This window comes from Anabrus simplex, chromosome 6, assembly GCF_040414725.1.
Source record: "Anabrus simplex isolate iqAnaSimp1 chromosome 6, ASM4041472v1, whole genome shotgun sequence".
In the NCBI taxonomy this organism is placed as follows: Eukaryota; Metazoa; Arthropoda; class Insecta; order Orthoptera; family Tettigoniidae; genus Anabrus; species Anabrus simplex.
In genome coordinates, this window is record NC_090270.1 from 246415250 (window position 1) to 246438004 (window position 22755).

At 41.7% G+C, this 22755-nt stretch overlaps 1 protein-coding gene across 12 annotated transcripts in view; it reads right to left on the reverse strand.

The window, feature by feature from the left end:
- LOC136876394 (ipis-1) overlaps window positions 1-22755 on the reverse strand; it is a 121488-nt gene that overhangs the window by 16938 nt on the left and 81795 nt on the right. For 3 of the 12 annotated variants that reach the window (XM_067150330.2, XM_067150327.2, XM_067150328.2), the window contains exon 8: window positions 9898-10059. The exons of 5 other annotated variants lie outside the window; for them this stretch is intronic. In XM_067150330.2, the coding sequence (XP_067006431.2) occupies window positions 9926-10059 (134 nt within the window). In that variant the 3' untranslated portion in view covers window positions 9898-9925. Of the gene's footprint in view, window positions 1-9897; window positions 10060-12032; window positions 12202-22755 lie in introns of those variants that run through there. 4 more of the 12 variants (XM_067150323.2, XM_067150322.2, XM_067150321.2 and 1 more) reach the window with 3 other exon arrangements.

The window sequence follows — 22755 nt, forward strand, 5'->3', positions numbered from 1 at the left end:
GACATAACGCTGTGCTGGATAGCAGGAGTTTGATGCGTCAGAACCACTGATCTCTATTACATGGATCGCTAATGGCAGCTCTCCGCTGCAGGAGAAAGTATAGTACGCGAACCTTTTCTTGAGCCCTAGTTCCAATTCAGCATTATGGAGCTCAGGGCTCAAGTAAATTTTTGCGTACTATACGCCAAGTTGAGCGCGCGGTCCGCCATGTTGGCGTACCCATCCTAGAGCTCTCCTTATGGGGAAGCAATGATAATATAGTCAATTTTAAATCGCAATTAATGGCGCATTGGAATAAGTAAATATATACAGTTGAGACATGTTCACTCAAAGCATAAGGACATTGGGATCACTGACACGTCATTCCGAGGTCAGTAAATCTCCGGGATAGCAATAAAAATGATTGTATAATAACGGCCGAAAAAATTACTACTGCATGAAAATGATGTAAAACTAGGGGTGTAACAATGAAAGGGTGGGGAAATGTGATCAAAACACCCTCGCCACTTGCAAGTCAATGACAATGAATACAGTAAATTAAGGTTATGGTTTTATGACTTCCTTCCAGCTCATAAATTGTTACCCTAAATAATTATTACAGACCGCTTTAATTAAATTCAGCTAGCAAGCAATATTGATGGTCATCTTCATAAATATGTAATACCCCTTAAAAGAGCCCCAAATACGACAAATATTGGAATGGGATAGCCTAAAACACCCACCACACTTTCCCATCTCCCACCACTCCAGTGTCTGATACCCATAATTATTACTGATGTAAATAAGGTCCAGAACTTCTCCAAACTTCATTTCCTAAGATTATTATAACATCGCATCAATTATTTCATCAAAACCGGCAGATTAATTATGACAAATAAATAAAAATATAAGTACATATAAATCTTTACTGCAGTAAAATTTCAGGAAAATTGAAAAAAGTTGGCTGTGCATCACTTCCAAATTGTACAGTTTGTCCAGTTCAATCAAAACAGTCTTCCTCAGAGTGATTCGACCAGAGAACGGCTGTTTTAGAAGGCTTCCAATTCTCCCGCCTGATACTCCTAATCCATGATCTTAGAAGTTCGGGTCTCGAGAAGGGAAACCTACAAAAATTAATTGCCATTTTGCTCCCAGAATATGCGAAATGAGATACAATAAACCTAAAACTCAAAATACTACCCTAGGAAGATTATTATGTACAGTATAAAAGTTACCGTCCGCCTCCGTGGTGTAGTGGTTAGTGTGATTAGTTGCGATCCCCGGAGGCCCAGGTTCGATTCGCAGCTCTGCCACGAAATTTGAAAAGTGGTACGAGGGCTGGAACAGGGTCCACTCAGCCTTGGGAGGTCAACTCAGTAGAGGTGGGTTCGATTCCCACCTCAGCCATCCTGAAAGTGGTTTCCCACTTCTCCACGCAAATACTGGGATGGTACTTAACTTTAGGCCACGACCGCCTCCTTCCCTCTTCCTTGTCTATCCCTTCCAATGTTCCCATCCCCCGCAAGGCCCCTGTTCAGCATAAGCAGGTGAGGCCGCCTGGCCGAGATACTGGTCATCCTCCCCAGTTGTATTCCCTGACCCAGAGTCTGAAGCTCCAGGACACTGCCCTTGAGGCGGTAGAGGTGGGATCCCTCGCTGAGTGCGAGGGAAAAACCGACCCTGGAGGGTAAACGGATAAAGAAGAAGATAAAACGCACTGATGAAATGATTTCTCCTGCTGATCGGTTCTGTTTGTACATCCATAAGCTGAATACTGCGGTATGTTAATACCCCGTACTCTTCATTCAGATTTCACATAAACACATACACATTGAAATTGAATCTTGTAATTTACAAGCATACTACAAGGCAACGAACCTAAATTCGTAAAGTACACTACAATTTCCTTTGCAATAACACAGCACAGAACACCCGTAGAACTACAATCAAGAAGCCTGGCGTCACTGAACTAAGCCTAAACAAAGCAAGCGCGCTCCTCGTGGTATAGGCCTACTGCACCATGCGCTAGTTGCCATCTTATTACGGCAGTCATCTTCTATTCGGCTTACTGCTACCCAAGCTACCAGCAATCCACGTATAGAGATCAGTGGTCAGAACTGTAGTGTATGTAGTGTGCGAGTTTATATGAGTAAGAAAAATTGTGTCGTGCAGAAAACAGAAACGCGAGTGATCTAGTAAATAATAGAAAAATACAGCAGCTATCGGCCCCGAGGGGCCATTGCCCTACCAAGTGATCGCTATTCAGGCCGAAAGACCTGCAGATCAAATTACGAGGTGTCGTGTGGTTGCACAGCGAATCCTCTCGCCAGTTATTCTCTTGGCACTCGAGACCGGGGCCGCTACCTCACCGTCAGATAACTCCTCAATTGTAATCACGAAGGCTGAGTGGACCTCGAACCAGCCTTCAGATGCAGGTAGAAATCCCTGACCTGGCAAGGAATCGAACCTAGGATCCTCGGGTAAGAGACAGCCACGCTACCCCTACATCGCTATGCCGGCAAATACAGCACAAGTGTAATAACTTGAGTGAATAATAAAACACGCTCTCTCTGAGTAGTGGTTTTAGTTCTAACGACCTTCATAATAGACCAAAAATAATCATAATGTTATAAATGTTTATGTCCCACTGACTACTTCTACGGTTTGCGGAGACGCCGAGGTTCCGGAATTTTTGACTCACAGGAGTTCTTTTACATGCCAGTAAATCTACCAACACGAGGCAGACGTATTTGAATACCTTCAAATACCACCGGACTGAGCCAGAATCGAACCTGCCAACTTGAGGTCAGAAGGCGGCACTCTGCCGCCAGAGCTAATCACTAATCAGCCTGCCACACATACCATGGAAGGATAGATATGTGCAAATAAACTGGAAAAAATGCACCATCAAAATTCAGCTCTTTTTGAACACTGAAACTCACCCATTTATCTGTCAGCACGTTCTTACACACAGAAAATTATCTTTCTACGTCACAAGTAGTGACAGGTGCATACTTAAATGAAGACATTTGGGACAAAGTGAGGTCAAATTGTACGTCTTTTGCATTTTCATCCGGCTGTGAGCTTGCATCCAGGAGATAGTAGGTTCGAATCCCACTATCGGCAGCCCTGAAAATGGTTTTCCGTGGTTTCCCATTTTCACACCAGGCAAATGCTGGGGCTGTACCTTAATTAAGGCCACGGCCGCTTCCTTCCAACTCCTAGGCCTTTCCTATCCCATCGTCGCCATAAGACCTATCTGTGTCGGTGCGACGTAAAGCCCGTAGCATTTTCATCACAATGCTTCTTATATAAGTTATGAATTCAAAGTCAGGATTTGAAAGGATCACTTTGTTCGACCTATCTCTCGCTGCCGCAGCTACTTCTCCGTGCGATGATTGCAGATACTTTTGAATATCCTCAATAACTGGTAACGATTGCCTGCTGCGATAACAAAGACGTGTGACGATTGAGAGTTCCGGGTAGGAAATCCCAGAATAACAACGGAAGAAGGATTCAGTGCAATAGCAAGGTTTGTAAGCTGCTGTCTCAGTTCCGCGGTGTCACTGAAGTGTGCTACGAGTTTTGTTTTGTTCGTGTAACATAGACGTCAATGAGTAATGCATAATTTAAGGTCCCTAAGAATTACAGAAATTGACGTGGGGACTTCCGGCTTACGTCAATGCTTACTGAAAGTGCTTGTTTAATTGGTTTATAGGTCCGACTCGTTGGCTGAATGGTCAGCGTACTGGCCTTCGGTTCAGAGGGTCCCGGGTTTGATTCCCGGCCGGGTCGGGGATTTTAACCTTCGTGGGTTAATTCCAATGGCCCGGGGGCTGCAACTCACACACCACACATAACACTATCCTCAACCACAATAACACGCAGTTACCTACACATGGCAGGCGCCGCCCACCCTCATCGGAGGGTCTGCCTTACAAGGGCTGCACTCGGCTAGAAATAGCCACATGAAATTATTATTACTGGTTTATAGGATCTCTACCGTATGTACTAACTTCGGTTGTAACATAGGATACCAGGAATACATTATCTGCGTCTCTCAGTAATGGACATACTGTATAACGTGGAAAAAGGGTCCCTATTTCTGCACACCACTATCATAAAAGGCACTTTTCTTCTGACTTTGGAGCATATATAATGTTAACTTGCATGATAGTTTCAAAAGGAACTGAATTTTGATGGTGCATATTTTCCAGTTTATTGCACATGTTTTTCCATGTGATAGTGAATGAATGAATGCATGCATATTTTGAGATTTGATAGTGCATGGGAATCCGGGCTCTAGTCATCACGTAGACCAGCTGATCTGGTCGTCGGGCCATGGTGAGGGATGACCTGGGGTTAGTTGCTGTATCTGAACGGCAGAAGAAGATGTCATGGTGTTGCACAATGCTTGCGCACGGTATATCTATCCTTCCATGATATGTGTGCCAGGCTGATTAGCTCTGGCGGTTGAGTGCTTTCTTCTGAGCTCAAGTTGGCAGGTTCGATTCTGGCTCAGTTCGGTGGTATTTGAAGGTATTCAAATACGTCAGCCTCGTGTCGGTAGATTTACTGGCACGTAAAAGAACTCCTGCGAGTCAAAAATTCCGGAACCTCGGCGTCTCCGAAAACCAAAGCTAAACAATATTCAGATGGTCATTATTACACCTGAAACGGATAACTGTACGGAAATTTCGCCAAAATAGTCAATGTGCAGACACATTACGATTTTATTTATATACAAGATATATATAAATTAACAGTTTATCTGCACATTGTTCAGAATTAAAAAAGAAAGACATTTCTGTATCGGTCGTGTCTACAGTAACAAGGAAACGCATTTTTTTGTTTTTCGTAATGTCTGTCTGTCTGTCTGTCTGTCTGTCTGTCTGTCTGTCTGTCTGTCTGTCTGTCTGTCTGTCTGTCTGTCTGTCTGTCTGTCTGTCTGTCTGTCTGTCTGTCTGTCTGTCTGTCTGAACGCTTATCACGAGAGAACGAGTGAACAGAATTTAATGAAAATCGGTATGTTAAGTCGTGGAGTAAGGTGCTACAATTTAGGCTTTAACTATATTTATTCTGGATAAGTGAAATGGTAGTTTTGGGGAAGGCCTACAATTTAATTCACAAATATATATTATTAGTGGTCCTATAGATAAATACTACATAACTAAAGTTATATAGAATAAGATTTTATATCATTTATGTCTTATAGAGTTTAACCGGACCGACTATGATAACAGAGATATTCATGAATTTAGACTGTTACTATGTCGCATCTACGCCGAGCCACGAGAAAATGGGTGAACAGAATTTAATGAAACTCGGTATGTAAATTTGGGGAATAAGGCACTACAATAATTTTATGTACGCTGGGTGAAATGGTAGTTTAGGGGAAGACCTGGAATTGAATATTCAAATACCTACGTTATTATTATCACTATTGAAAAAAGCATTACAAAACACCATTTTTTATTTGATCGAGCATTATTTCACCTGATATAATTTCTTTACAGCATCACGAGAAAATGAATAAGCAGATTTTAATGAAACCTGGTCGAGAAGGATAAAGAATTCACCAGGAGGGGGTTATTCAGAGGGGACATAAAGAATAAAACTCGATGTATCTTTCTTACGGTTGGTTTTACACGAAAATAGCTCATGGACATTGACAGGAAGACTCATGCCCAAATACGTACCTCAAAATCTGGGAGACAATGTGAGGGATGGACAAAAGTGTAATCATGCACGTGCTAAGTGGTTGTTCCTTCGACGAAGGGTAGTGTAGCTAGTTCTCAACTCAGCCACTCCCTGTGATGAAGAGTAGGAAAGTGTTTTTCATTTAGTTGATTCGGTGAGGACTGCTACACATATATGTAACAGCACCTTCTGATTCGGTGAGGAAAGCAACGAGAAACTCCTCACTCAACACTTCCAAAGTGCACCTCTTCATTGACTCCTTGGCTATGAGAGATGTTGCTTTTAAATAATTTTAATTTATTGCTCACTATAGGATTTTAATTCCAATCACAGCAGCATTCTTAGTGATACGAAATAAATTTACATATAATTATTACGTAGCCTAACGTAATTAAATCTAAACTAAGCTAATATAATTAATCTAATCCATTTTTTTGCTAGTTGTTTTACGTCGCTTCGACACAGATAGGTCTTACGGCGACGATGGGGCAGGAAAGGGCTAGGAGTAGGAAGGAAGCGGCCGTGGCCTTAATTAAGGTACAGCCCCAGCATTTGCCTGGTGTGAAAATGGGAAACCACGGAAAACCATTTTCAGGGCTGCCGACAGTGGGGTTCGAACCTACTATCTCCCGAATACTGGATACTGGCCGCACTTAAGCGACTGCAACTATCGAGCTCGATTTAATCTAATCCAAACTACCCTATTATTAGTGTGATATACTGTACATAGAGTGTTTTATCTTAACTGTGTTATCTGTCAATACTAGCCGTGAATTCTTTTACAAATATTGGCATGTTTGTACTGAAATTAAGAGCATTCTTTTCCTTGAACGCACTGATATAGATACTGCATAGTCCGTAAAGTCATGAATTTTGATGGGCAGATGATCAACTTTATTTTATTTTAAAATGTTAAATTAAATCTTGAATTTGGACACGGTACGTGAAAATTCAAGAGAGAAAAGAACTCAGAATTGTCAATTTGCGAATTTATTATTTTTAAAATGAACTTTGCCGCAACTTTCTGCCTTTGATCTTCTAAACTTCCCATTTCTAAATTTATCAGAAGTTCCTTATACGAATCCATATGTGGATAATAAGGTGTTCTTTCAAAATGTAAATTTTTCAAGCATTTCTTTTGCACCCTTCCAAGTTGATACACATGCATTTTGCACCTAAGGCTCCACACCACGCTCGGGGTGACCAAGGTCTTGTACAACTGAATACATGTAATTATGTTTTTGAATGGCTTCACATTTATTATCACAAATCCTCAAGTTCTACATGCTTCAGCGACTACCTTCTGTACCTGAGGAGCAAGAGCGAGCTCCCGGTCTAATAATAGTCTGTTACTGCTCTCAAGTTATCGTACCCTAACTTAAAAGTGAAGAGGGTGGGTACTTGACTTCTGGTGAACGAAATAGGCACACATTTTGGAATATTTAGATATAATTTAGTTTTATCGTCCAGACACTTATATTATTCGGGTCTAACTGAAGATGTTCATAGTCGGTAATGGTTGAAATGGATTACAATACTTTCAAGTCAAGAGCATATAGTAGGCAATCAGAATAATTCACTCGATCAGGTAAGTCACCGATAAATGTCAGACATACAGTATTATCGATCCCAAATTAGGCCCTTGAATTACTCCTGATTTTACCGGGTTTTCCTTAGAATTACAACTTCCATATGACACATATTGTTTCCTTCCACTCAGGTAGGAACAGAAGAAAGATAACACCGAATGAGAGTACCCAAACTCATTTATTTTATTTAAAAGTATATCATGATTAATTTTGTCGAGCTGGGTGTGTGGAGGCTTGAGGACTTAAGGTTCATATCCTAGGTACAAGTAAATACCTGTCTAAAATTACAGATATGTGTTTATTTATCATTATTCATATTCAATAAATCTTCCGGAGAACCTTCCTAAAACTGCATTTATGTAGTATTTAAATATTAAGTTGTATATAATATAGTTCGCCAGCTGAAGCCTTAGCTAAACGAAAGAGGAATTATCAGCGTGGTTAACCATATTCAGGACAGTGGCATCATGATTCACCATCGGATTTCCGAACGATATAGAACAGGATGCATTTAATTGGAATTGAAAAGAAAAGTGGCTATGCTTATTAATAGGGCTCCTGCGTAGATCACTTCATTACCCGATTTCCGTCAGGTATACACGGAGGAGAGTGACATCATGACCCGTGAGAAAGGCTAGAAGCTAGTGAATACGGATGATTTCAGAACAATGTGCATTAACCTCTTCTCCTTGAGTGGTTTGGGTTCATGGGCTCACAAGACGTACTTCAGTTCAGGAGAGTAAACAAGTAAGTTTGTTGTGTGATATACGGTAGTAAGGGCGGAGGTGCGGGGGAGGGGAGTGTTGCCGAAATTACAGACCCCCAACAAATGTTCTCTGCGATAAAAACATTTCACAAGGAAATACTTATTATAAAAGGTTAAACCATATTTTGCAAAGTTTGACGAAAAGAACAGTTACATCTCGCTTCTTTACAAAATAATGTAATAGCAAGAGACATAAAGAAAATATTAAATCATATAAAGTGGGACATTCAACATCAAAATCAGATCCAGAAAATCAAAAAGAATTTTATCAAAACTGGCATATGATGTGGGTACATGGCAGAAGGTCGAAAATAATATATTATTGAAACATACATGTGTAATCAAATTGTGTGAGAGTCTACTCCACTGTAAGACAATATTATTTAGGACCTTGCTACCAAAATACCTTAAACCAGATAAAAGACGCAGAACAAAAAACAGAAAATATGGGTTTCAGAGGACGAAACGACGGATGTTTGTGGCAGATCCGTAGCAAACGTTGTTGTCGATACTTCATGGCCTGATTGTGCTGGAAAGAAATCGTTGCCAGCAAATGAAGTAAGCCCAAATACAATAATTTAACCATACTATGACTTGTTTGAAAATTCTATGTGTCTGTATTTTGTGTTCTACTGTACATGAATGGTACACCTGGCAGAGTGGTCTTCGGCTCAACAGTGACTAATTTTACTAGTCTTGCAGCTGGGGCTGGTCCCAACCGCAGGCTGTCCTGGGAATGGTTTTCGGTTAGAGTTGGATCGTTCATGAACTAACTAGTTCATTTGAACGACTCGTTTATTTGAAATGGTACGAGTTCGTTCAAATATTTTGAACGGGTCGTTCACACGAGCATACAACATGTTAGAGGACGAAGACTGAAGCAAGCACCATCTATTGCAAAATGTACGTACTAGCTCGCGCCGCTAGTGCTTGTTGCTAAGATGCTCATAATAAACTACCTCGTTCATTTGAACGAAGTGCCGCGAGAGCTGTTTCCTTGAAGACAGCACAAATGAACTACCTCGTTCATTTGAATGACAAAATAAGCTCTCTCGCGTATGGCCAATGGCGTACCGTGTTAATGGTCACATAACAGAACATCACCTTCTCAAAAGTGGTGGGGGGGGGGAGTTGTAGAAAATTAGAAAGCTTATCTGTCTCTCCGTCTCTCGTAGATACCATTTCTCCACTTAGACTGGCGGCGGGATTCGGAACGAAGTGCCACGAGAGCTGTTTCTAAATCATCACCTCATGACCTGCCTCGTTCATTTGAACAACTCAAGACGACGAACGGCAGCAAATGAACTAAATGAACCCATCCCTATTTTCGGTGTTTTTTCCATTCTCCTGCACTAAGGCAAATATACGGACAGTTCCTTTTCTACGACACGGCAGCTCCCCTCTCACCTCCTCCGTATCTTAAATCACCGTAAAATGTCTCCTTGCCTCAGAGAGGGTGTCACACTCTATGAGGCTCGCCGTACCTCATTAAAGTATGGAATGAAAACTTTTAGTAGTAGTAGCTGAATTGTAGCACGTATACAAGTAAAGGCACGAATTTCCCTCCTCCCTCCTGCCCTTACAACCTCGCTCCAGCCACGATCAGCACAACAGAGTGGTCGTTTCCTAATAACTTCATGTGTTTTGTGTACCTAGGCACGAGCCCTTATGACAGAGGCACTATCCTGCATTTCAAATAGGAACCAATATCAAGGATTCCTTCTGGAGATATCAGAAGCTGTCTGCCACACGATGTAATCTATGGTGGTCACAATGGGAGCCATGTAAGAAATGCGCTGAGGTACCAGGATAGAGGAAATAGATAATTAATAATTACAACTAATTTAAACACAAGGATTTTACTGAAACCGGTGCTATCCAGGTCCGTCAATTAGCTCGGATTCGTCACTCTTCCCATGAATAGAATTGTTCCTGTCGTGTCATCTAGGATCAGGAAGAGGAACGGGTGGTCGGCCTTGAACTCTGGGATGTACAACGGAGCGGAATGCATTACTATTTCAAGATCTGCAACAAAAAGAAACATTGTTTGTAAGTGATGTTTTCTAATTCATAGGCTAATAAGAAATAATGACATATCGGGTGATCTCGCCTATCAATTTGACACCACCTGAGTGACTTGTACGTAATTTAGGTGTTCTGTTCTTCCCACCAGATCACACCACCGTAATCGAAACAACAAACAGCTTCAAGTTGAGCGAACGAGAGTTCTACGGGAAGTTTTTTGGAAAGCGCTTAGTCACAATCGTACACGAGATAAAAGGAAGATTTGGAGATCAATGATTTCTCCTCAGCCGAGGTCATATAGTAAAGTGCGCAAGATTCCTTCTCGGTGTAGTTCAGACTGTGAAGTTGTTGGTTCTGTTGGTTCTGTTTGGTAGAGTTCTGAGAAGCTGTCTACCACACGATGTAATTTATTGTGGTCACAATTGGAGCTATGTAAATGCACTGAGATATCAGGATATAGTAAACAGAGAATTGTGTACATTGTAACCGTACAACAGGGTTACAGATTCCATTCAGTATTTATTATGATTATTATTATTATTATCATTATTAATCCGATTCATTAGATTTTATATTCTGTTTCTCATCATTTAGACTGTAATAATTAGGCATCACGCATATTATTGTATTTAATCATAGGTTAAGTGAAATTTGTTTGTAATTATTCTGTATTGCTGTAAGTGAGATTTGTTGGTTTCATATAGTCATGTTATGGCTTGTAACTCTGGCTAGATATGCTGGCATAGTATTTTGCAATCGAGGCTATGTTTAACTGAGAATGTTGTGTGCAAGTAGAATTCCCGGTGACGCATGAAACTTAGTCATCTGCAATCCGCTTGGGCACGCTTAGACAACACTTGACTGATGACATCAGTGCGTGGGCACGTGATTGCGACCAAGTGTCAGTATTCGCCAGCTACTATATGTTGAAGTGGAGGGGATGAACAGAGAGTAGGGAGATGAGTCGTCATCGCGAGGTTATAAAAGTCGATGCAACGGTGGTGAGAGGTATTCAGATCATATCGTTCAGATCATATGTAACAGTCAGATGTATCAAATGGAAGAAGTGGTCTTAGAGTGATGGTCAGAGCTAAGAGTTGTGTTTTCAAGAGGTCTTGTAATAATCGAGGAGGTCTACAAGTGGTGGTTGTATCCGAGCAGAGACGGGTACTATGCTGATAAAGAAACATCATCTTGTGAGGATGGACTTCACAAGATGTTTCAATAATATTGTCAATTACTTATAATATATTGAGTGGACGTAATTACATTGGAGCTCCCTACACGCGTACGTGGTATGTAGGCCAACTCCTTGTTATATAAGAAGATAACAGCAGATGGCTCCCGACTTCAGCTCATAGTTTTTTCCAAGAATTTAAAGTTCAACAGCGGTGTATGCAGACATCAGGTAATTAAAGCATCAGACATGTTATGCATTCATAACATGAAGAAGAATGTAATCAGCGGCGATATCACATCTCACTTCAAGTTCATGCCAATAGCTTTTTTTTTTGTTTAGATTAAATTTTCCTTTTATTAGTACCGCAAATCTCACTATATATATATTTTTTTGTTAAATTAAAAGACGTCAATGATTGTTCATTGTGACGTAAATTATAGTCATAAACTCAGTTTTATTTTAATTATAATAAGTGATTCCAGTTCCATGTACAATCCTCAATTGTGGAAATGCAACAGTAATTTAATATTGTCCTGATCCATATCCCTGTATATTGCCAGATATGTGAGTTTATCACCTCACGCCTTGAGATAATTGATATAAGAGGTATGCTCTACCGAATTTTGTTCTTTTTCTTAAAAAAGCAACTGGCGCTCAAACAAATGTCATTTATATTGTGTGGAAGATATGAAGGTATAAGAGTAGTGGTTAGAGTAGCCACAACATGATCATTTCAGATATTGCCTGTTAATTATTCATTACAACTGATTTAAACACAATAATTATAAGTTACGTTTACTGAAACAGGCGCTATCCAGGTCCGTATAATTAGCTCGGATTCGTCACTCTTCCCATGAATAGAATTGTTCCTGTCGTGTCATCTAGGATCAGGAAGAGGAACGGGTGGTCAGCCTTGAACTCTGGGACGTACAACGGAGCAGAAGCCAATACCATTTCAAGATCTGTAACAAAAATAAACATTGTTTGTGCGTGGTGTTCTGTAATTCACAGGCAAATAAGAAATTATACAGTCATATCGGGTGACCTCACCTATCGATAGTCTTTGTATTTGACGCCACCTGAGCGACTTATGTGTAGATTTAAATGTTCTGTTCTTCTCACCAGGTCACACCACCGTAGTCAATACAACAAACAGCGCTTCAGATTGTGCAAAAGAGAGTTTTATGGAAAATTCTTTGAAGAACGCTTCGACACAGACGTACTCGGGATAAAAGGAAGATTTGGAGATCAATGGTTTCTCCTCAGCCGAAGACATACAGTAAAACGCGCAACATTTCTTCTCGGTGTGGTTCAGAGTGAGAAGTGTTAGTTGGTCTTGTTTGTTAGAGTTCTCAAAACGGTGAGAATTTGATATAAAAAATAAAAATAAAAAACGTTGGCGGATGCAGAGTGGGTCTTGGTCCACAAGTGGCCACAGCTCTAACGTGGCTCTACGCCTCTGTATTCGGAAGACGGAGAGGGTTTGGTCCCCACCGCCGGCTGTCCTGGGAATGGTTTCCCGTGGTTTTCTATTCTTCTGCACTAAGGCCAATGCCGGGACATTTCCTACTATGGGCCACGGGCGCCAACTCTCCCACCTTCTCCACACATCTCCTTCTCCGATACAAATCTCCTGGCCTGAGAGACGGCGTCACCGTTTAGGAGGCCCACCACCCCCTTCAGGGGAAGAATGAAAACAATTAGTAGTAGTAGTAGTATAAAAAGCGTGTTTGCATTTATGAATTACGAACCCAATTACCCGTTCTTCTCACAGGTTTCTTTGTTAATAAAGCTTTCTTCTTTTGCATATCAGAAAAAATGAAACATCATCCTTAGTTCAAGAGATAACTGCAGTAACAGCCCATGGTTTCCTTCTCTAGTGGCATAAAATTTAATTATTATAGAAGCCTGGAACCTATCAACGCTAACAAGAGCCATAGCAGCCCGCGACATATCGTTTCGAAACATTGTCCACTTTTCCTATTTTCCCATTAATTTTACCCCCTTAGTGATGGATTTTTCACAGATGTCTAAGGTGTTATTTATGACCTAGCAGGAAACTTCTAGTTAAATTTCACTCACATCGCTTTGGGGTGTTTTTTTTGTTTCTTAGCTCCTTCAAGTAAAACGATTGCTAATTTTATCGTCTTGTAAGTCCAGCTCAAACCATACTGATTGCTAGTTGCTTTACGTCGCACCGACACATATAGGTCTTATGGCGACGATGGGACAGGGAAGGGCTAGGAGTGGGGAAGGAAGCGGCCGTGGCCTTAATTAAGGTACAGCCCCAGCATTTGCCTGGTGTGAAAATAGGAAACCCATTTTCAGGGCTGCCGACAGTGGGGTTCTAACCTACTATCTTCCGAATACTGGATACTGGTCGCACTTAAACGACTGCAGCTATCGAGCTCGGTCATACTGATTGAAGAATGTCCCTAATACCTCATGTTACCCCATAATCACGTGAATTTGCTTTCTAAATACCGGATATTTCATCAGTCGGCATGGCCCTCATGATGCTTGGTTGCGCTACCGGTTGACAACAGAGGGCGCGCTTTAGTTAGCTTTCTTCAAATGACCTATTACCAATTCAAGATACTTTTAAAAAGTATGCGACAAAAAGTATACAGAACTTACGTTCTGACACAAAAAGTCTTTAGGTTTCTGGGTCAGGGCATTGAATACAAATGGCCCCATCTCGATACCTAAAATGGTTAAAGAGTGCGAGGTTTTTCGACGTTTCTGACATTATTATTATTATTATTATTATTATTATTATTATTATTATTATTATTATTATTATTATTATTATTATTATTATTATTATTATTGTACCGGGCGGTACACCTCCACGCCGCTAATTTAAAAATTGCGCCAGGTGAAACTCCTCTGCTGGAGGAAGTCTGAACCTTATATACGCTATTAATTCGCTACCTTCTCAGAAGATGTCACCACGTGGAAAATTTTGAGTTTTTGAACTGTGTCATTTTTTATGTGTTTTTGTTTCGCCTGAAGTAAGAAGTGTGAACTTTCTCTCCTAGAGGACACTACGGAAGATCAACAATAGTGCACCCTAGCGTGGAGTCAAAGAACTATTTTGTTGGAGAAAATTTAATTTCAAGAGTTTGTTCTTTGTTAAATTTCTTTCTGTCATTGTTTAAGTTGGCAATATTTACCCCTTTTCTTCCCCTTGTTATGAATGTATCCAATCCCGAAATTCTTCTATTAATTTCTGACCAATCTGGTGTATCTTCCCCCAACTTGTATCGGTTGCGGGGTCCTACCCAATAAAAAGTTTGTGGGAGGGTGTTTTCTTTCCCCTAACACCTAGAACCTTCCGCGAGAGGATATAAACTGCTGATTTTTGGGTCTCCGGGCCACTTCTGTTCCATCTTTCAGTGTGTTAAGTACATAGCAGGGGGCGGGAAGCGCCTCTTTCTTCGGCAGCAGTCAACAACAAGGTAATGGCCGATTTATAACTTCTTTCTTTGCTAGCTCAGCAGTTTAACTTTCGGGGCGGGTTCTAAGCGTTCAACCATGTAACCTTTTCCTAAAATGTAACTACTCTTTTCATATATTCTCTTTTAAAGCTTCATACTGGGATAGAGAGTGCTAACCCTCTCGAGCTCCCACTCATATTGTTGTGAGGTGAACTTAGTTTTCTCAACCTATTCTTCATTAACGTAAAACAAATTGTTCTCTTCTTAAGTCACCTCTTTAGTATGGGATTAGCCCTTGTATTAACGGCCTAGGGCCAAGTAGGTCTTAAGCAAAGTGTATTGGGAGTGCAAGTTCGCCTCCTCTCAAATTGTATTTTAGAGGTCATGCATTAACCTTCTTGTCATTTAACAGACCTCAGTAGGTTGGGTATTTTACCCCTGTGTATATGTCCTTGGAGGACAGCTTAAAGGTGGAGTTCGGAGTGGCCTATGATAGGCTTGTATTTTAGGGGGAAGTTGCCCTTTCTTGAAAATTGTGTTTCTGCCTCAAGGAGGCTTTTGGGTGTAATTGGAAGCAAATGTTTCTGGCATGTTTGGGGGTTTTCGGCCCCTTTGTTGTATGGTGTTCATTGTAAGGTTGGGCTCATTGCTCAAGAATTATGTTTCTGACTTTTGAAGCCCCAAATGGGGTACCTATGTAAATGTATTTTTCAATCGTGTTTCGGCTACTAAGTACCTGTTCTATTTGTTGTTACCTAATTGTGAAAAGAAAATATAACCTTGTTAAATTTTAAAATTAATTTCACTTTAGTAGCTTGAGACCTATTCACCACCCAGCACCTTCTTTCATGCATAACTACCACAAAACACGGTAACAAGTGGTAGCAGAGCGTGGTTGAATGGGTCTCAATTTAGCCCCTTTTGACGGCTACACATTGTTTTGATCCGAACTCTAACCATTTTCTCAGTTGCTGGAATTTTTTGACTTTTTCAAAATTGTTCTGTCATCATGCCAGGCCCTCGCGATGTTCTCCATCTTAATTATTTGCGCAAAGAGGAGTTGATCTATGAATTAACTATCAGAAATGTGCAATCTGGAGGCACGGTTGCAGTAGACACTAACAAGCTTAGAGAGTCCCTAGATTTGCCCATTTCCATCCCCAATTTGGGAGAGAAAGAAATTGACGACTCTCTTTCCACGATCGTCGAGAATATTACTGGGCTAGCTTCTGTAGTTAGTTTTTTATGAAAATGATCCTTCTCCCAATCAAATTAAGCGTGTGCAAGCTAGGCTGTTTCACTTTTCGAATAGGGTTAACGATCTGTTGTCTCTAAAACTGAATGACGTTCAGAGGAAGGAAGCTAGTACGCTCCTGGAAAATATTTCCGAATTATCTAGTAAGGTCACTCTATTGTTGACTGGGGAAGTTCCTCCCAAATCTGATCAACCCACCATAGTGAATGCAGGTAGTGAGGAAGCGCCTCCCAAGGGAGAAGTTAATAGGATAACCGTTGCTGCTCAAACTATCCCTGCCCCATTGGACAACGAATCTGAACGTCGTGCATCATTGAGTAACATCCGTTCTGAATTAACTTCCTTGCCATTGAAACCTTTACCTACTATGTCACCTGGGTTTAGCAGCTTGCCTCATCCATTGGCAATGTTGCTCAGAGGCATTTCTAAGTTTTCTGTTAATACCACCAGTGATGTAATTTCATTTTTAAGATTTCTAGTTGAATTTCAGGATCATGCCCTTGTGTTTTCTCTTTCTCCATGTCAAATTTTGCAAATTATTTATCCGTATGCTATTGGTATTCTCTTAGATAAAATCGTAAGAGCCATTGCCGAGCAATCATCTATTGAGGATTTCCATGCCCATTTGCTAGCTAATTTCATCCCGGCTAGGGCCAGGTCCTCCCTTATTCAGAAGTACTATTATCGTGTTCAGCGCTTGGATGAAAACTTGGCTGATTTCATACAGGACATTAAGTTTTACACTAGGGTGTTTGCCCTTCATTTTCCTGAAGATCAGATTGTACAGGCTATTGTCGAGGGAATTTCACCACCCTATAGGTCATATTTGTGTTTCGCGGCGTGCCCGCAAAGTTTCTCTGAACTTGAAGCATTGGACCGTCTCAGCGGAAGGAGTTAGATACGCCGATTCCTTGCGTGTCGCGAAAGAACCCCCGCCTTCCTTTAGTAACACTCGGCCTCCACCTCGCCGACCAGTCAATCCCCGTAAATGTTACGCTTGCGGGTCGCCTGACCATCTGCGCAACAAGTGTCCTTTGATCAAGTCAAGTGGGACAAGGAATGGAACCGGGTCATCACAAGGCTGTTTTAAGTGTGGGGCCTTCTCACATATCGCCAAGAATTGCCCAAACTCAAATAGCACCCCCTCCTGCTCAACTTCCGGTGCAAATTCCAACTATGCCAATAATAAAAAGTGACTAGTGGCTTCGGCTGAGTCGACTAATCCATCTTCCCGAGACTCAGCCCCTAGTAAACAGGTTGTAAATGCAGAGAACGATCAGCCTTCAAATTCATCTTTTGAATGCCCTAAAGAATGTCTTAGGATTGCGGCGGATACCCCCGCACCTATTCCTGTTCTTAAGATTGAGTTAAATAACGAGCCTATAACAGCTCTCTTAGATTCAGGAAGTGTTTGTTCGATTATTTCGGCTGAATGGTATTCTAAATTGAAAACGGTTTGTAAACTTCCTGACTATGTCTCTTCTCCTGTTCAATACGTATCGGCTAATTCATCTCCATTAGAAATTCTAGGTTCCTTACTGGTCAAAATTCGTATTTTTAAGTTTACATGGAAAGTTAAATTGTTTGTGGCCAAGCAATTGTCTTGCCCCATTATATTGGGAGCTGACTTTATTTCTCACACTGGTCTTGTGCTCGATCTCCAGTCTAGGTCGTGCACATTCAAATTTGCTTCTAATTGTAAAATCCCACTATTAAAGTGTAATTCTGTGTCATGTTCTTCTATTTCGCCTACCCAGGATGAGATGTTGTTAGACCTTAGACATCTACCTGAGGAGCAGGCTGATAGTATTCGCAAATTGTGTCAGTCGTTTCCCGAGGTGTTCTCTGATACTCTTGGTGTTACTGACCTTATTGAATACAAAATTGAGGTCACGGATTCAATTCCTGTCCGTTTTCCACCTTATAGGCTATCTCCACCTAAAATGAAGGCTCTAAAAGAAATCATCGATCAGATGTTGAAGGACGGTATTATTAGGCCCTCTAAGTCGGCGTATTCTTCGACTATTTTTTTGGTCCCGAAACCCCAAGGAGGCTTCAGGCCTGTCATTGATTACAGGGCTCTCAATCGGAAGGTGGTGTTACAATCTGTGCCCCTTCCCGACCTTCATTCTTGTTTTTCATGGTTTCGTAAGGCCAAGTTCTTCACCATCTTGGACTTGAATCAGGCCTATAATCAAATTCCCCTTGCCGAAGAGTCTAAACACCTTACAGCGTTTGCCACGGACTGGAATTTATATGAATACAACCGCGTACCTTTCGGGTTCCCCACGGGAGCAGCTGTACTCACTAGGCTACTAGATAGGGTCTTCTCCGACATCAAATTTGAGTACTTATATCACTACTTGGATGATGTCGTCGTATTTTCAGAGACTTTTGAAGAACATCTAGATCATCTGCGAGAAGTTCTCGATCGCCTTCGTAAGGCTGGGTTAACTGTTAAGTTGTCCAAGGTTGCCTTCGCTAAGCCCTCTATGTCCTTCCTAGGGCATATTGTGTCACCTGATGGTGTAGCAGTCGATCATTCTAGAACACAGGCCATCCGTGATTTCAAACCTCCCAAGGACATTAAAGGTATCGCCAGGTTCATTGGTATGGTGAATTTCTTCAGGAAGTTTATTCCTAACTTCGCTAATAGAGCGGCGCCCTTAAACCTTCTTCGTAGGAAAGGCATAAAATTCGAGTGGGGACCTTCTCAACAAGCCGCTTTTGAAGACCTTAAATTAGCACTTTGTAATGCCCCTGTACTTGCTATGCCTGATTTCTCGAAGAAATTCATCGTCCAAACCGACGCGTCGTCGTCAGCGGTAGCTGCAGTCCTTCTTCAAGAGACTGAACTAGGGAGGCGCCCCATCGCCTATGCGTCTAGGACATTGTCGGCTCAAGAAGCCAAGTATTCCATCTATGAGCTCGAAGGTTTGGCAGTCTTATTCGCCTTAGAGAAGTTCCGTCTCTATCTGGAACATGTCAAATTCGACCTGGAGACAGATAATCAAGCCTTAAGCTGGGTCTTAGGTAGGCCGCGTCGTACTGGTCGTATAGCCCGCTGGGCCATCCGTATTTCTGCCTTCCAGTTTGATGTTAGACATATCAGAGGTACCGAAAATATTGTCGCTGATGGACTCAGCCGTATGTTTTCAAACGACGTCGAGACCCAAGAACCGGTCGACAGTTTATCACCTCCCGAGTCCATACTATCTGATGTTAATGCCATCTTAACGGATGCCCCCATGCTCTTTAGGGATATCGAGAAATACCAACGTGAAGATCCGACGCTGGCTCCGATAATGGAAACCCTTTCTTCTGGGGAACATGTTGTCCCTTATGTTCTGAGGAATGGGGTTCTATGTTGCCCTTCGAGGCATGATAAGATGATGAAAGTTGTTGTTCCAGCGGTTCTTGTACCTATGATGTTCAAGTATTATCATGAGACCCCATTAGGAGGGCATCTTGGTATCTTTAAAACTCGTGAAAAGATTCGTGATATGTTCATCTGGAAAGGTATGGACGGTGAAATCCGTGAACTAGTAAAGGCTTGTAAATCCTGTTTGCTTAGTAAACCGACCATGTCCACCAAGGTAGGCCTCTTGTCTTCTCAGCAAGCGTCGCGCCCCATGGAACGCCTGTATATTGATTATGTAGGACCATTCCCCCAGTCAAAGGGTAATGCCAACAAGTTCATCCTTGTATGTGTAGATGGTTTTACCAGATTTTCCTGGTTATTTCCGACTAAGCTGGCTACCGCTCAGTCTACCATTACTTGCTTAAATTCTATTTTTGCTTCTTTTGGTCCGTGCCAATATATTGTATCTGATAATGCTAAGGCTTTTACATCTAATTTATTTCGTAAATTCTGTTTTGACTTGTCCATCTCTCATGTAACTACTTCGGCTTATTACCCTCAACCATCTCTGGCTGAACGGGTTAACCGGAATCTCAGGTCCGCACTTATTGCCTATCATCATGAAGATCATTCCAGGTGGGACACGTCCCTGCATTGGTTAGCTTTTGCTTTGAATTCGGCGGTTCATGAATCTCACAAGTTTACTCCAGCTTCTTTGATGTTCAAGTTTGTTCCCAACACGCCGCTCTCTAACCTCTGGTCTCTGAGTGACATTCTACCCGAGACAATAGATCCGGATAATATTAAAGATCTTTGGAAGAAGGCTAAAGCCAATCTTAAGGTATCTCATGAAAAGGTTAGGGAAAAGTATGATCGTGGACGGAGACCCACCACTTTGAAGGTAGGTGACCAGGTGATGGTCAAGAATTTTGTTCCCGCGGGCAAGCTTGCCCCCAGATTTCATGGGCCATGCATCATTCTCGATTTTCTTACTCCGGTTACATTGTTAGTAAGCAATCCAGCCACCGAGAGGATATTTAGGGTTCACCTGTCCCAGGTGAAACCGGTGTAAATTTTGTGTCAACTTGCTTCATATAATTTGAAAGGATATGAAGGTTATATTTTTTTTGAGTTTCGCTTTTAAGGCATTCTGCCCCTTCTGTAATATTTTGGTTTTAGATGTAAGCCTTTTGTAAAACCTGCCCCGATCCGTTAAACTGCCATCCTGTCCTTGCCACGGCCATTACCACGCTCCCGTCTCCTGCTCCTCTACACACAGTGGCTGGCTTTGATGAAATGCCATGGATATCTGCACGCCGCTGGCCCCTCAATCTCTCTACATGCCTGTGCCCTCAAAAGAAACATGATGGTCCAACACAATTCTGCCGCCTAGCTTTAATGTTTCAGTGCCCCCGCAGCCGCGCGGCGCTGTGCCGCGGCTGGGTTCGAGGACGGGCCCCCTCGGCCCCAGCGAGGACGACATGTGCACGGCGAGCCGGAGCTCTCCTCCCGGCCAAGGCTGATGTGCGGCGCACGACCTGCTACTTGCCCGCAGCCTGTATATGTTCACCGCGGGCGCGGCGTGTTTCAACACCTCTGCTCACCTCATAGTGCGGGCGAGCGGTATCTCAGGGTACTTGAGGGGTCCGAGCGGCCTCCTTTGGACGCAAGCCGCAACGGCCGGTCTGGCCATCCCACTTCATCACCATCAACTACATGAACAGTTACTATAAGTAATGACTACACTTGGGAATTTAACTGCAATATTTGGTGGACTATGCAAAATTTTTCATCACTTTTAAGTATTAAAAGGTTATCTTCAGAAATTCAACTTCTACAAGTATAAAGACTTTACTTCACCTGCAACAACAAAATTTTGAAACTGTATCAAACCAAATTAAGAAAACCTTATAAATTTTTTTTGGCAATTAATCTCCATTTCTACATCAAAACTTGGACCTTGTTTTCAAACAATTTCATGTGTCACCCCTGGAGGAACTTTTGGGGGGGGAGGTCTGTACCGGGCGGTACACCTCCACGCCGCTAATTTAAAAATTGCGCCAGGTGAAACTCCTCTGTTGGAGGAAGTCTGAACCTTATATACGCTATTAATTCGCTACCTTCTCAGAAGATGTCACCACGTGGAAAATTTTGAGTTTTTGAACTGTGTCATTTTTTATGTGTTTTTGTTTCGCCTGAAGTAAGAAGTGTTAACTTTCTCTCCTAGAGGACACTACGGAAGATCAACAATAGTGCACCCTAGCGTGGAGTCAAAGAACTATTTTGTTGGAGAAAATTTAATTTCAAGAGTTTGTTCTTTGTTAAATTTCTTTCTGTCATTGTTTAAGTTGGCAATATTTACCCCTTTTCTTCCCCTTGTTATGAATGTATCCAATCCCGAAATTCTTCTATTAATTTCTGACCAATCTGGTGTATCTTCCCCCAACTTGTATCGGTTGCGGGGTCCTACCCAATAAAAAGTTTGTGGGAGGGTGTTTTCTTTCCCCTAACACCTAGAACCTTCCGCGAGAGGATATAAACTGCTGATTTTTGGGTCTCCGGGCCACTTCTGTTCCATCTTTCAGTGTGTTAAGTACATAGCAGGGGGCGGGAAGCGCCTCTTTCTTCGGCAGCAGTCAACAACAAGGTAATGGCCGATTTATAACTTCTTTCTTTGCTAGCTCAGCAGTTTAACTTTCGGGGCGGGTTCTAAGCGTTCAACCATGTAACCTTTTCCTAAAATGTAACTACTCTTTTCATATATTCTCTTTTAAAGCTTCATACTGGGATAGAGAGTGCTAACCCTCTCGAGCTCCCACTCATATTGTTGTGAGGTGAACTTAGTTTTCTCAACCTATTCTTCATTAACGTAAAACAAATTGTTCTCTTCTTAAGTCACCTCTTTAGTATGGGATTAGCCCTTGTATTAACGGCCTAGGGCCAAGTAGGTCTTAAGCAAAGTGTATTGGGAGTGCAAGTTCGCCTCCTCTCAAATTGTATTTTAGAGGTCATGCATTAACCTTCTTGTCATTTAACAGACCTCAGTAGGTTGGGTATTTTACCCCTGTGTATATGTCCTTGGAGGACAGCTTAAAGGTGGAGTTCGGAGTGGCCTATGATAGGCTTGTATTTTAGGGGGAAGTTGCCCTTTCTTGAAAATTGTGTTTCTGCCTCAAGGAGGCTTTTGGGTGTAATTGGAAGCAAATGTTTCTGGCATGTTTGGGGGTTTTCGGCCCCTTTGTTGTATGGTGTTCATTGTAAGGTTGGGCTCATTGCTCAAGAATTATGTTTCTGACTTTTGAAGCCCCAAATGGGGTACCTATGTAAATGTATTTTTCAATCGTGTTTCGGCTACTAAGTACCTGTTCTATTTGTTGTTACCTAATTGTGAAAAGAAAATATAACCTTGTTAAATTTTAAAATTAATTTCACTTTAGTAGCTTGAGACCTATTCACCACC